Source organism: Nerophis ophidion, linkage group LG09 (genome assembly GCF_033978795.1).
Source record: "Nerophis ophidion isolate RoL-2023_Sa linkage group LG09, RoL_Noph_v1.0, whole genome shotgun sequence".
In the NCBI taxonomy this organism is placed as follows: Eukaryota; Metazoa; Chordata; class Actinopteri; order Syngnathiformes; family Syngnathidae; genus Nerophis; species Nerophis ophidion.
The window spans coordinates 62559584-62572934 of NC_084619.1; the positions used below are offsets into that span (position 1 = coordinate 62559584).

A 13351-nucleotide genomic window follows, 5' to 3' on the forward strand; every position below is an offset into this window, starting at 1 on the left:
TTTATTTACATAGCCCTAAATCACAAGTGTCTCAAAGGGCTGCTCTAGCCACTTAAAAGATCCTGGATTTATGGAAATTGAGCTAATTATGCTAACATAGCTAAAGGACAGAGCTAATGGAGCTTTGTGTTGTGTTGTGTTGTGTTGTGTGTTTGTGACCAGCTGATGGAAAGACTCTGGTGTCTGTGGCCGTCGATGACGTACATTCCATGGTGGTTTGGGACTGGAAGAGAGGGGAGAAAGTAGCCACTGCCAGGTGAGAACTGCTATCAACCGCTCGCACAGGAACTCTAAACCAGTGTTTTTCAACCGCTGTGCCGCGGGCACACTGGTGTACCGTGAGATACTGTCTGGTGTGCCGTGGGAGATTATGTAATTTCACCTATTTGGGTTAAAAAATTATTTTTGCAAGCGAGTGAGTGTCTGTGCTGTCTTGAGCTCGGCAGAGTAATGCTCTTCCATACTAATAGGTGGTAGCAGGTTGCTAATTGCTTTGTAGACGTCGGGAACGACGACAATGGCTCGCAGGTAAAAAGGTGTCTTAATGCTTAAACCAAAAATAAACAAAAGGCGAGTGCCGCTGAGAAAAGGCATCGAAACTTAAGGAAAGCTACGCAGAACTAAAACTGAACTGGCTGCAGAGTACACAAAAAACAGAATGCTGGACGACAGCAAAGACTTGCAGCGTGTGGAGCAGACGGCGTCCACAAATGACATGAAAATCAACACCAAAATAGGAGCGTAAAATGCAAAACTAAAACCGAACTGGCTGCAGAGTAAACAAAAAACAGAATGCTGGACGACAGCAAAGACTTGCAGCATGTGGAGCAGACGGTATCCACAAATGACATGACAATCAACACCAAAATAGGAGCGTAAGATGCAAAACTAAAACCGAACTGGCTGCAGAGTAAAGAAAAAACAGAATGCTGGACGACAGCAAAGACTTGCAGCGTGTGGAGCAGACGGCGTCCACAAATGACATGACAATCCACACCAAAATAGGAGTGTAAAATGCAAAACTAAAACTGACTTGGCTGCAGAGTAAACAAAAAACAGAATGCTGGACGACAGCAAAGACTTGCAGCATGTGGAGCAGCCGGCGTCCACAAATGACATGACAATCAACACCAAAATAGGAGCGTAAGATGCAAAACTAAAACCGAACTGGCTACAAGGTCAACAAAAAACAGAACGCTGGACGACAGCAAAGACTTGCAGCGTGTGGAGCAGACGGCGTCCACAAATGACATGACAATCCACACCAAAATAGGAGCGTAAGATGCAAAACTAAAACAGAACTGGCTGCAAAGTAAACAAAAAAAAGATTGCTGGACAACAGCAAAAACTTGCAGCATGTGGAGCAGACGGCGTCCACAAATGACATGACGATCAACACCAAATTAGGAGCGCAAGATGCAAAACTAAAACCGAACTGGCTGCAAAGTCAACAAGAAGACATTGCTGGACGACAGCAAAAACTTGCAGCATGTGGAGCAGACGGCGTCCACAAATGACATGACGATCAACACGAAAATAGGAGCGCAAGACAAGAACTAAAACACTACACACGGGAAAACAACAAAAAACTCCAAATAAGCCAGGGCGTGATGTGACAGGTCATGATAGTTCACCTACTTCGAACGACTTTTTATTGTCAATATCGGCTGCTAGGTTTCTTTTTTTAATGTTTTCTGCTGGTGGTGTGCCTCAGGATTTTTTCAATGAAAAATTTTTTACCTCGGCTCAAAAAAGGTTGAAAAACACTGCTCTATAACACCTGCTCATCTCCGTGTGTGTGTGTGTGTGTGTGGGTGTGTGTGGGTGTGTGTTTGTGCGTGCAATGCTGACTTAATGGGGACATCGCTGTTTACACCTTTAGGCGACTTCTGACGGTATGGGGACCAAAAAGCAGGTCCCCTAAAGGGAAACCTTTTTAAGTGATAAGTCATAGTTTGAGTGTGAGACATTTGCACAGCAGCCCCCTCATCGGGCTGTAGCTGGTACTTCACGTGCTGCTTTTTTGTAATGGTCCTCAGTAGTCATGAACGAATGTGTGTGAATTATGCAAAATGATTTAAATTCGGTCCCCATGAACCATATTAACTCTTTGTCCCCAGTAAGTATGATCAGCACATTACTTCATCAATCCAGAGATTTTAAAGACGTGTATGAGCTAACTGGGCAGTGGCCATTTTACCTCATTTTTTTTTATGCCTCCACAACCTGTAGAAAGGGTGGTCCCCAAAAGTACTGATCAAAAACTTGGTCCCCATTCCGTTTGATAACCAAAATGTGTGTGTGTGTGTGTGTGTGTGTGTGCGTGTGTGTTCTGGCAATGCTTACCTAATGGGGACATCGCTCTGTTTACACAGTCACCTTTAGGGAACCTTTGACAGTATGGGGACAAAAAAACAGGTCCCCTGAAGGGAAATCTTTAATTTAATTTAATTTAAACTTTTTTTTTTAATTGTCCTCAGTAGTCACGTACAAATTTGTGTGAATTATGCAAAATTATTTAAATTTGGTCCCCGTGAACCATATTGACTCTTTTCCCCCAGGGTCCCCAGTATGTATGAACAGCACATTACTTCATCAATCCAGAGATTTTAAAGACGTGTATGAGCTAACTGGGCAGTGGCCATTTTACCTCATTTTTTTTTATGCCTCCACAACCTGTAGAAAGGGTGGTCCCCAAAAGTACTGATCAAAAACTTGGTCCCCATTCCGTTTGATAACCAAAATGTGTGTGTGTGTGTGTGTGTGTGTGCGTGTGTGTTCTAGCAATGCTTACCTAATGGGGACATCGCTCTGTTTACACAGTCACCTTTAGGGGACCTCTGACGGTATGGGGACAAAAAAACAGGTCCCCTAAAGGGAAATCTTTAATTTAATTTAATTTAAACTTTTTTTTTTTAATTGTCCTCAGTAGTCACGTACAAATTTGTGTGAATTATGCAAAATTATTTAAATTTGGTCCCCATGAACCATATTAACTCTTTTCCCCAGGGTCCCCAGTATGTATGAACAGCACATTACTTCATCAATCCAGAGATTTTAAAGCCGTGGATGATCTAACTGGGCAGTGGCCATTTTACCTAATTTTTTTTATGCCTCCACAACCTGTAGAAAGGGTGGTCCCCAAAAGTACTGATCAAAAACTTGGTCCCCATTCCATTTGATAACCAGAATGTGTGTGTGTGTGTGTGTGTGTGTGTGTGTGTGTGTGTGTGTGTGTGTGTGTGTGTGTGTTCTGGCAATGCTTACCTAATGGGAACATCGCTCTGTTTACACAGTCACCTTTATGGGACCTCTGACGGTATGGGGACAAAAAAACAGGTCCCCTAAAGGGAAATCTTTAATTTAATTTAATTTAAACTTTTTTTTTTAATTGTCCTCAGTAGTCACGTACAAATTTGTGTGAATTATGCAAAATTATTTAAATTTGGTTCCCATGAACCATATTAATTCTTTTCCCCCAGGGTCCTCAGTATGTATGAACAGCACATTACTTCATCAATCCAGAGATTTTAAAGACATGTATGAGCTAACTGGGCAGTGGCCATTTTACCTCATTTTTTTTATGCCGCCACAACCTGTAGAATGGGTGATCCCCACAAGTACTGATCAACAACTTGGTCCCCATTCCGTATGATAACCAGTATGTATGTGTGTGTGTTTGTGTGTAGCGGCAACAAAGAGAAGATCTTTGTACTGAAGTGCAACCCCCTGCTGATGGACAAGATGGTGACCGTGGGAATCAAACACATCAAGTTTTGGACACACGCAGGTCCGAGTTGTCCCCGTCACGGTCCACCCCTGGGCCCAGGCCTACGTCACTTCCGCCAAACTTGTGTTACAGCCGTTATGTTTTTTTTTTGTTTTTTTTTGCTTTGTCTTCCAAAACTTAATGTCCGCAGTATTTAATTTCTCGCCATACCTGAGGCGTCTGCAAAATGAGGGGACTCCACGATATACCATTTTTCTCCATAATAAGGGGACTTTTCGTGCATGTAAGGGGCCTGAAAAAGACAAAAAAACAAAGCCTATGGGGCACTATGGGGCTAATAAGCAAGAACTACGAACTATTTGTAATAACCCAGAAATACGAGGAAAACAGAACCATGTAAACCAGGTGTGTCAAACGTACGGAACCAGCCCGTGAACAGGTTTTATCAGGCCCGCGAGATGAGTTTGACAAGGAATAAAAATAAGCCAACATTTTTGAATGAAAGAAACTGCTGTTCTAAATGTGTTCACTAGATGTCGCCATAGCAATTCTTTGTATCTTTTTAGATAATGCTACATGTGTAAAAAAATAAATATCAATCAATCAATCAATGTTTACTTATATAGCCCTAAATCACTAGTGTCTCAAAGGGCTGCTAGTGCACTACTCGAGGAAAATGAGCAAACAACATAAATAACATTCTGTAATTAGATTTTGATATATTTTTTTTATCTTGATAGGTAGAAAATTAACACCAATGAGTTGACTGATGAACAATATCACATAATTTATTCAGAAAATATAAATAACGACAAACATAGAATACTATTTTTAGTGTTAAAAAACCAACAACAAATATTTTTAAACAAAACAATCTGAAGTTGTCTTTATTTTTAAGTTATCGTACCACATTTTTGCCAGTTGGGAGTAGATTTTTCTCCATCTGGCCCCCAATCTAAAATGAGTTTGACACCACTGATAAAGACGTTGAAAAAAAAAAAAAAAAAAAAAGAGTCAATCATTTTGGCATTTTTGTTGATTATAATTTTGATTAAAGTAAAGATTTGTACAGAAACCTAAATACCTCATTCACCATGCTGAGAATTTAAAAGTACTATTTTTGTTCGGCCGCTTAGTTCCAATAAGTGCCTCGTTTCAAAAACAATCAATCAACATTTCAAAAAGAAAAAAATACTCTGTGGCGCTCCCGTGTGTCATTAATTATAATGAAAAGAGCGAAAAGGGTTGTAATTGTGGCGATAATACGCTCTCACCGGTCGAATCGGGTCATGTCTTGTTTACTTCCTGTTTTACGCTCTTATTTTGTTGACATTTCCTTTCCTGTCTCTGTTGGCCGGAGGTGCCTTGACCTCTACTTCCATCTGATGGCCGGGAAGACGAATGCTTTTAGCGTGACATGCGGACGGAAGGAAGGAAGCAAGTCGTGGTTTTACGTTCTGAAAATCTTGGAAGATTTGACAAAAAAAGTAATTCGGGTTCAGACCCAATCTTGCTGAGAAAGGACTAAAATATTGTTCTTAAAATGTTGCTAGCTTGTCTTGTCCGTCGGATCACCTGCCAAGCAAACACATACAGAAAAGGAAGTGGCAACACAATAAGAGGGTCAAACAGGAAGTAAAAAAAAAAATTTTACTGTTGTTAATTTTTCAATTTTGTCGTCTTTTATGTCAAGGTAAGCTATTCTTTACGACCAAGCTTCTGCAGCGTTTTGTATAAAGTCCAGGAAGTGGAAACATGACTTACTGTTCTCACGGCACTTCTCTCTCCGCCCACCAGGCGGCGGCCTGACCTCCAAACGTGGTGCCTTCAGGAGCGTGGGACGTGTGGAGACCATGATGTCTGCGTGTTACGGCCGCAGCGATGCGCTGGTCTTCACCGGCGCCGCCACGGGAGACGTTTACGTCTGGAAAGAGGCGCTGCTGCTGAAGACCGTCAAGGCCCACGACGGACCGGTCTTTGCCATGTTCTCGCTGGACAAGGTGGACGCACGCGTGTGTGTCTGTGTCTGTGTCTGTGTCTGTGTCTGTGTCTGTGTGTGTGTGTGTGTGTGTGTGTGTGTGTGTGTGTGTGTGTGTGTGTGTGTGTGTGTGTGTGTTTGTTAGCTGGACGCTAAAAGTGTGGTCTTTCAGGGCTTTGTGACAGGCGGGAAGGATGGCGTGGTGGAGCTATGGGATGACATGTTTGATCGCTGCTTGAAGACCTACGCCATCAAGAGAGCTGCTTTGTCTGCAGGGTCCAAAGGTACAAACACACATATACACACACACACACACACACACACACACACACACACACACACACACACACACACCTACTGCGTCTCAACACCTGCGTGTGTGTGCAGGACTGCTGCTGGAGGACAACCCGTCCATCAGGGCCATCACTTTGGGACACGGACACATCCTAGTGGGAACCAAAAATGGCGAAATTCTGGAGATTGACAAGACTGGACCCATGACTCTGCTGGTACAGGTGTGTGTGTGTGTGTGTGTGTGTGTGTGTTTTTTGAACACATGTGGGTTCTGCCTTAAACGTGTGTGTGTGTGTTCCGGAAATGCTGACTTAATGGGGACATCGCTCTGTTAACACCTATACGGGACCTCTGACGGTATGGGGACCAAAAAGACGGTCCCCTAAAGGGAAACCTTTTTAAATGAAGATGCCTAAGTGATTTATAAGCTTTTGGCCCATAAAATATGTGTACTGGTAAGTTTGAGTGTGAGACATTTGCACAGCAGCCCCCTCATCGGGCTGTAGCTGGTACTGCACTCGCTGCTCTCCTCACACTTCTTCCGTGAATAGTTAATCACTTCACCCTCGTGAAACTTCCTATAAGAGGACAGCCGTAGTGCTAGTCATATTTAATTTGAACCTTTTTTAAAATGGTCCTCAGTTGTCATGTACACATTTGTGTGAATTATGCAAAATTATTTAAATCTGGTCCCCATGAACCATATTAACTCCTTTTCCCTAGGGTCCCCAGTAAGTATGAACAGCACATTACTTCATCAATCCAGAGATTTAAAGACGTGTATGAGCTAGTGGCCATTTTACCTAATTTTTTATGCCTCCACAACCTGTAGAAAGGGTGGTCCCCACAAGTACTGAACAAACACTTGGTCCCCATTCCGTTTGATAACCTGTGTGTGTGTGTGTGTGTGTGTGTGTGTGTGTGTGTGTGTGTGTGTGTGTGTGTGTGTGTGTGTGTGTGTGTGCGCGCGCAGGGTCACATGGCAGGGGAGGTGTGGGGTCTCGCCCCTCATCCCCTCCTGGCCGTGTGCGCCACTGTCAGCGACGACCGAACTCTCAGACTGTGGGAGACATCTTCCACTCATCGCATGGTGGCTGTACGCAAACTGAAGAGAGGTCAGCAGGGATGTCATGTCTCATGTTTGGTTACATTTCAGGTTACATGTCATGTTACATCTCATGGTAAATGTTAGGTTACATGTTATGGTACATGTTAAGTTACATTCCGTGTCACATGTTATGTTACATCTCATGGTAAATGTTAGGTTACATGTTATGTTACATTTCGTGTCACATGTTATGTTACATATTAAGTTACATACTGTGTTACATTTTATGTTACAAATTATGCTACATGCTATATTACGTATTACGTAACACGTTAGGGTACATGTTATGTTACATGTTAGTTTACATATTGTGTTGCATGTCACGTTATATGTAATGTTACATGTAAGGTTACATCTTAGGTCACATGTTACACGTTGTGTAATATATTAGGTTACATATTGTGTTACATATTGTGTTACATATTGTTACATTTTATGTTACATGTGAGATTACATGTTATTTTAAATGTTTGGTTACATTTTATGGTACTTGTTCGGTTACATGTGAGGTCACATATGTTATGTTACATGTCATGTTAAATGTGAGGTCACCTATGTTACTTTAGAGGTTAGATGATGGGTTACATTTTATGTTACATGTGTGTTCACATATCATGTTACATGCTTGGTTACATGAGAGGTTACATATCATGTTACATGTTGTGTTACATGTGAAGTTAGATGTTATGTTACATGTGAGGTCACATATGTTACATGTTATGTTACATGCTATGTTACATGTGAAGTTACATGTTATGTTGCAGGTGAGGTTACATGCTATGCTACAGGTTATGGTACATGTTATGTTACATGCTATGTTACATGTTACTTATTAGGTTACATCTTATGTTACATGTGAAGATACATGTAATGTTGCATGTGAGGTTACATGCTTAAACTACATGTTATGGTACATGTTATGTTACATGCTATGTTACATGTTACTTGTGAGGTTACACTTTATGTTACATGTTAGGTCACATATGTTACTTGTGAGATTACATTTGATGTTACCTGTTTGGTTACATATGAGGTCACATATGTTACATTTTATGTTACATGTTCGGATACATGTTATGTTACATGTTAGGTCACATATGTTTCATGTTTGTTTACATGTTATGTTATGCATGGTCACATATGTTATTTTTGTGTTGCAGGCAGTCGTTGCTGTGCTTTCTCCCCTGATGGCAAGATGTTGGCGGTGGGTCTCAGTGATGGTGGCGTGTTGGTGGTGAACGCCGACACGTTGGAGGATATCCTCAGCTTCCATCACCGCCGAGACGCCATCTCTGACATCCGCTTCAGTCCAGGTACACACACCTTTTTGTCAGACAATATCAATAGAGGCGCCCTCTGGTGACTGAAGTTCCTCCATGATTATGGGCGTGGCCTAAGCTCACTGTGTTGCAGAGTCTGCTAAATACCTGGCGGTGGCGTCACATGACAGCTACGTGGACATTTACAACATAGCGAGCAGCAAGAGAGTGGGCGTGTGCAAGGGGGCGTCCACCTACGTCACGCACGTGGACTGGGACACGCGAGGTAACGCTCACTTCCTATCCTCCTCCCTGCATGTTGGAGGTGATGTCACACGTGCGCCCGCAGGTAAGCTGCTGCAGGTGAACACGGGCGCCAAGGAGCAGCTTTTCTTCGAAGCGCCGCGGGGAAGACGCCAGCTCATCAAACACTCGCAGGTCGGTGGGCGCCGACATGGCGTCACGCGCCGCCTCAGCTGATCATGTGCTCTTGGCGTGCAGCTGGAGCGACTGCACTGGGACACCTGGACCTGCGTGCTGGGAGACACCTGTGAGGGCATCTGGCCCACCCACAGTGACATCACCGACGTCAACGCCACCTCCCTCACACGCGACCGCACGCTGCTCGCCACCGGGGACGACTTTGGCTTCCTCAAAGTCTTCAGCTACCCTGTCACTGTACGACACACTCACACACACGTGCATACACACACATTAATACACACACGAATACACACACATTAATAAATGCACACATTAAAACACAGACACACTCATGCATTAATACACACACATACACACAATAATACGCACACTTTATCGCACATGCTAATACACACACACACATGAATACACACATACACATTACTACAATGCTTTATACACACACACATTAATACACACCCACATATACAAACATACGCGCACACACATACACAATAATGCACACACATAAACACACACGCAAGTGCGCACACATACACATCATACACACGCGCACAAATTAATAGATTCACACACGCACACATTAATATACATGCTCAAACACGCATTAATAACCACACACACATTTTACAACACACACACATAATACACACACACACATGCATATACACATGCAATAACACACACACACAATAATACACTCACTCACACATTAAAACACCCATTCACACACTCACACATTCACATTATTACACTTACACACATTAACACACTTCAATACACGCACACATTAATACATACAAACACGTTAACACACGCATTAATACACGCACACACTAAAACACTTTCACACCTACGCAAACACACATGCACACATTAACACACATTAATACAAACACGCGTACACATTAACACACATTAATACACACACATTAAAACACTTTCACACCCACGCAAACACACATGCACACATTAACACACATTAATACACACACGCGCACACATTAACACACATTAATACACATTAATACACACACATTAAAACACTTTCACACACGCACAAATTAACACATACACACATTAACACACTTAATACATGCGCACGCACATTAAAACACTTTCACACACACGCAAACACATTAACACACATTAATACACACACACACACGCACACATTAAAACACACACACATTAACACACATTAATACACACACATTAAAACACTTTCACACACATGCATACGCACGCATACATTAACACACATTAATACACACACACACTAAAACATACACACATTAACACACATTAATACACATACACACTTTAACACACATTAATACACGCGCACGCACATTAAAACATTTCACACACACTCAAACACATTAACACACATTAATACACACACACACTTTAAAACACACACGTACACACATTAACACACATTAATACACACGCACGCACATTAAAACACTTTCACACACACGCAAACACATTAACACACATTAATAGGCACACATTAAAACATACACACACAACACACATTAATACACACACACACTCACACAATAAAACAGACACACACATTAACACACAATACACGCACACATTAATACACACACACGCACACATTAACACACATTAATACACACACATTAAAACACTTTCACACACATGCATACACACGCATACATTAACACATATTAATACACACACACACTAAAACATACACACATTAACACACATTAATACACACGCGCGCACATTAAAACACTTTCACACACATGCAAACACATTAACACACATTAATACACACACACACATTAAAACACACACACATACACACATTAACACACATTAATACACATGCACGCACATTAAAACACTTTCACACACACGCAAACACATTAACACACATTAATAGGCACACATTAAAACATACACACACATTAATACACACACACACTCACACATTAAAACATACACACACATTAACACACAATACATGCACACATTAATACACACACGTGCACACATTAACACACATAAATACACACACATTAAAACAGTTTCACACACACGCATACACACGCACATATTAATACGCACACATTAAAACACACACATTAACACACACACACATTAACACACATTAATACACACACGTTAAAACACTTTCACACACATGCATACACACGGATACATTAACATACATTAATACACACACACACTAAAACATACACACATTAACACACATTAATACACGCGCACGCACATTAAAACACTTTCACACACACGCAAACACATTAACACACATTAATAGGCACACATTAAAACATACACACACATTAACACACATTAATACTCACACATCAAAACATACACATACATTAACACACAATACACGCACACATTAATACACACACGCGCACACATTAACACACATTAATACACACACATTAAAACACTTTCACACACACGCATACACACACACACTTTCACACACATTAACACACACACATTAAAACATACACACATTAATACACGCGCACGCACATTAAAACACTTTCACACACACACGCACACATCAACACACATTAATACACACACACACATTAAAACATACACACATTAACACACACTAATACAAACACACACACATTAAAACATACACACATTAACACACATTAATACATACGCATGCACATTAAAACACTTTCCCACACACATTAATACACACACACACACACACATTAAAACATACACACATTAACACACATTAATACACCCGCACGCACATTATAACACTTTCACACACACGCAAACATATTAACACACATTAATAGACACACACGCACACATTAAAACATACACACACATTAATACACATATGCACATGCATTAAAACATACACAAACATTAATACACATACGCACATGCATTAAGACATACATTGATTATTGTGTGTGTGTATCGATGTGTGTGTGTGTGTGTGTGCGCAGGGTCAGTTTGCGCGTTTCAAGCGTTACCTGGGCCACAGCGCGCAGGTGACCAACGTGCGCTGGGCTCACGACGATGCGGCCCTGCTGTCGGTGGGCGGGGCCGACACGGCGCTCATGATCTGGACGCGAGAGCGGGGGGGCGGAGTCGGCAGAGAGGGGGAGGGGCCCCAGGAGAACAGCGCGCTCGGCGACAGCGAAGAGTCGGACGATGACGTCGAGGAAGACGGCGGTCAGCGTCCGCTCGTTTGTGCTTGTGACGTGTGTGTTCTTTACACACTTGTGTGTGCGTGTGTGTGCGTGTGTGTGTGTGCAGGTTATGACAGCGACGTCGCCCGTGAAAGGTGTGTGGACTACGTGGCCAAGATGGCCGCTGTCAGCCTCAGACACATGACAGGAAGTAAACCTCAACATCAGAGCAAAGATATCACTGCTGATGAGAGGTACACACACACACACACACACACACACACACACACCTGATCAACCGATTGATTGATTGATTGATTGATTGATTGCAGAGCACCTGTCAGTCGAGCTGCTCCACAGCCAGAGAAGTTGCAGAAGAACAACACCTCCAAGAAGAAGAAAGTGGTCGAGGTGTGTGTGTGTGCATGTGTGTGTGTCTGTGTGTGTGTGTGTGTGTGTCCTAAAGTGGACCTGTGGTCCCAACAGGACCTGGTTCTGGACCACATCTTTGGTTTCCGAGGTCACGACTGCCGCAACAATCTGCACTACCTGAACGACGGCGCCGACATCGTCTACCACACTGCCGCCACCGCCATCGTACACAGCCTGAGCACGGGTGAGCACGCGGGACGGTGGTCATGTGACGTCCGGGGCTGAGTGGTGTTTGTGTGCCGCAGGAAACCAGAGCTTCTACGTGGAACACACGGAGGACGTCTTGTGTCTGACAGTCAACCAACACCCCAAGTATGACAACGTCATCGCCACTGGACAGATTGGTAACGTCAACACTTCCTGTTTCCTCTTTGCCACCGTTAGCATTTTAGCATGCTAGCCTGTTAGCATGCTAGCCAGTTAGCATGCTGTAGCAGCTCGGCAGTGAAGTCATCGCTTGAATTCCGGATGTGACGTCATGGCTGACGCGAGCATGAGTCGACTCACTGCAGCTTTTGTTTCACCTTGTTTTTGTTCGGCTGCGTCATCATCTTCATCATCATCGTCATCATTATCAACACCCTCATCCTCATTTTTATAAACATCATCTTCATCGTCAACACCCTCATCCTCATTGTTGTCGTCATCTTCATCATCGTCACTTTGTCAAGGTGATATCGAGACCTTGCAGGTAGAACCACACACACAAAGACACACACACACACAAATACATACACACACACACACACACACTCACACAAATACATACACACAATAACTTCCATTTAGTATTCCAAGTGCATCACCATTTTAATGATTGTCACATTCTCAACCTTTCCTAAACATTGTCTGCTAGTATGCTGACTGCTAGCATTTGAGTGATCATGTCTACTAGCACATACAGTACATGTGAGGTTACAT

At 42.5% G+C, this 13351-nt stretch overlaps 1 protein-coding gene across 2 annotated transcripts in view; it reads left to right on the top strand.

Annotated features, from left to right (window-relative positions):
- Positions 1–13351, top strand: part of LOC133559608 (echinoderm microtubule-associated protein-like 6) — a 59354-nt gene that overhangs the window by 21697 nt on the left and 24306 nt on the right. Inside the window, exons 19-33 of one of the 2 annotated variants that reach the window (XM_061911515.1) lie at positions 163–256; positions 3690–3790; positions 5528–5730; positions 5881–5992; positions 6096–6223; positions 6976–7117; positions 8271–8423; positions 8509–8655; positions 8719–8807; positions 8871–9047; positions 11813–12041; positions 12126–12252; positions 12331–12409; positions 12485–12614; positions 12676–12774. In XM_061911515.1, coding sequence (XP_061767499.1) covers positions 163–256; positions 3690–3790; positions 5528–5730; positions 5881–5992; positions 6096–6223; positions 6976–7117; positions 8271–8423; positions 8509–8655; positions 8719–8807; positions 8871–9047; positions 11813–12041; positions 12126–12252; positions 12331–12409; positions 12485–12614; positions 12676–12774 — 2010 coding nt within the window. The remainder of the gene's footprint in view (positions 1–162; positions 257–3689; positions 3791–5527; positions 5731–5880; positions 5993–6095; positions 6224–6975; positions 7118–8270; positions 8424–8508; positions 8656–8718; positions 8808–8870; positions 9048–11812; positions 12042–12125; positions 12253–12330; positions 12410–12484; positions 12615–12675; positions 12775–13351) is intronic. The other variant, XM_061911516.1, reaches the window with a different exon arrangement.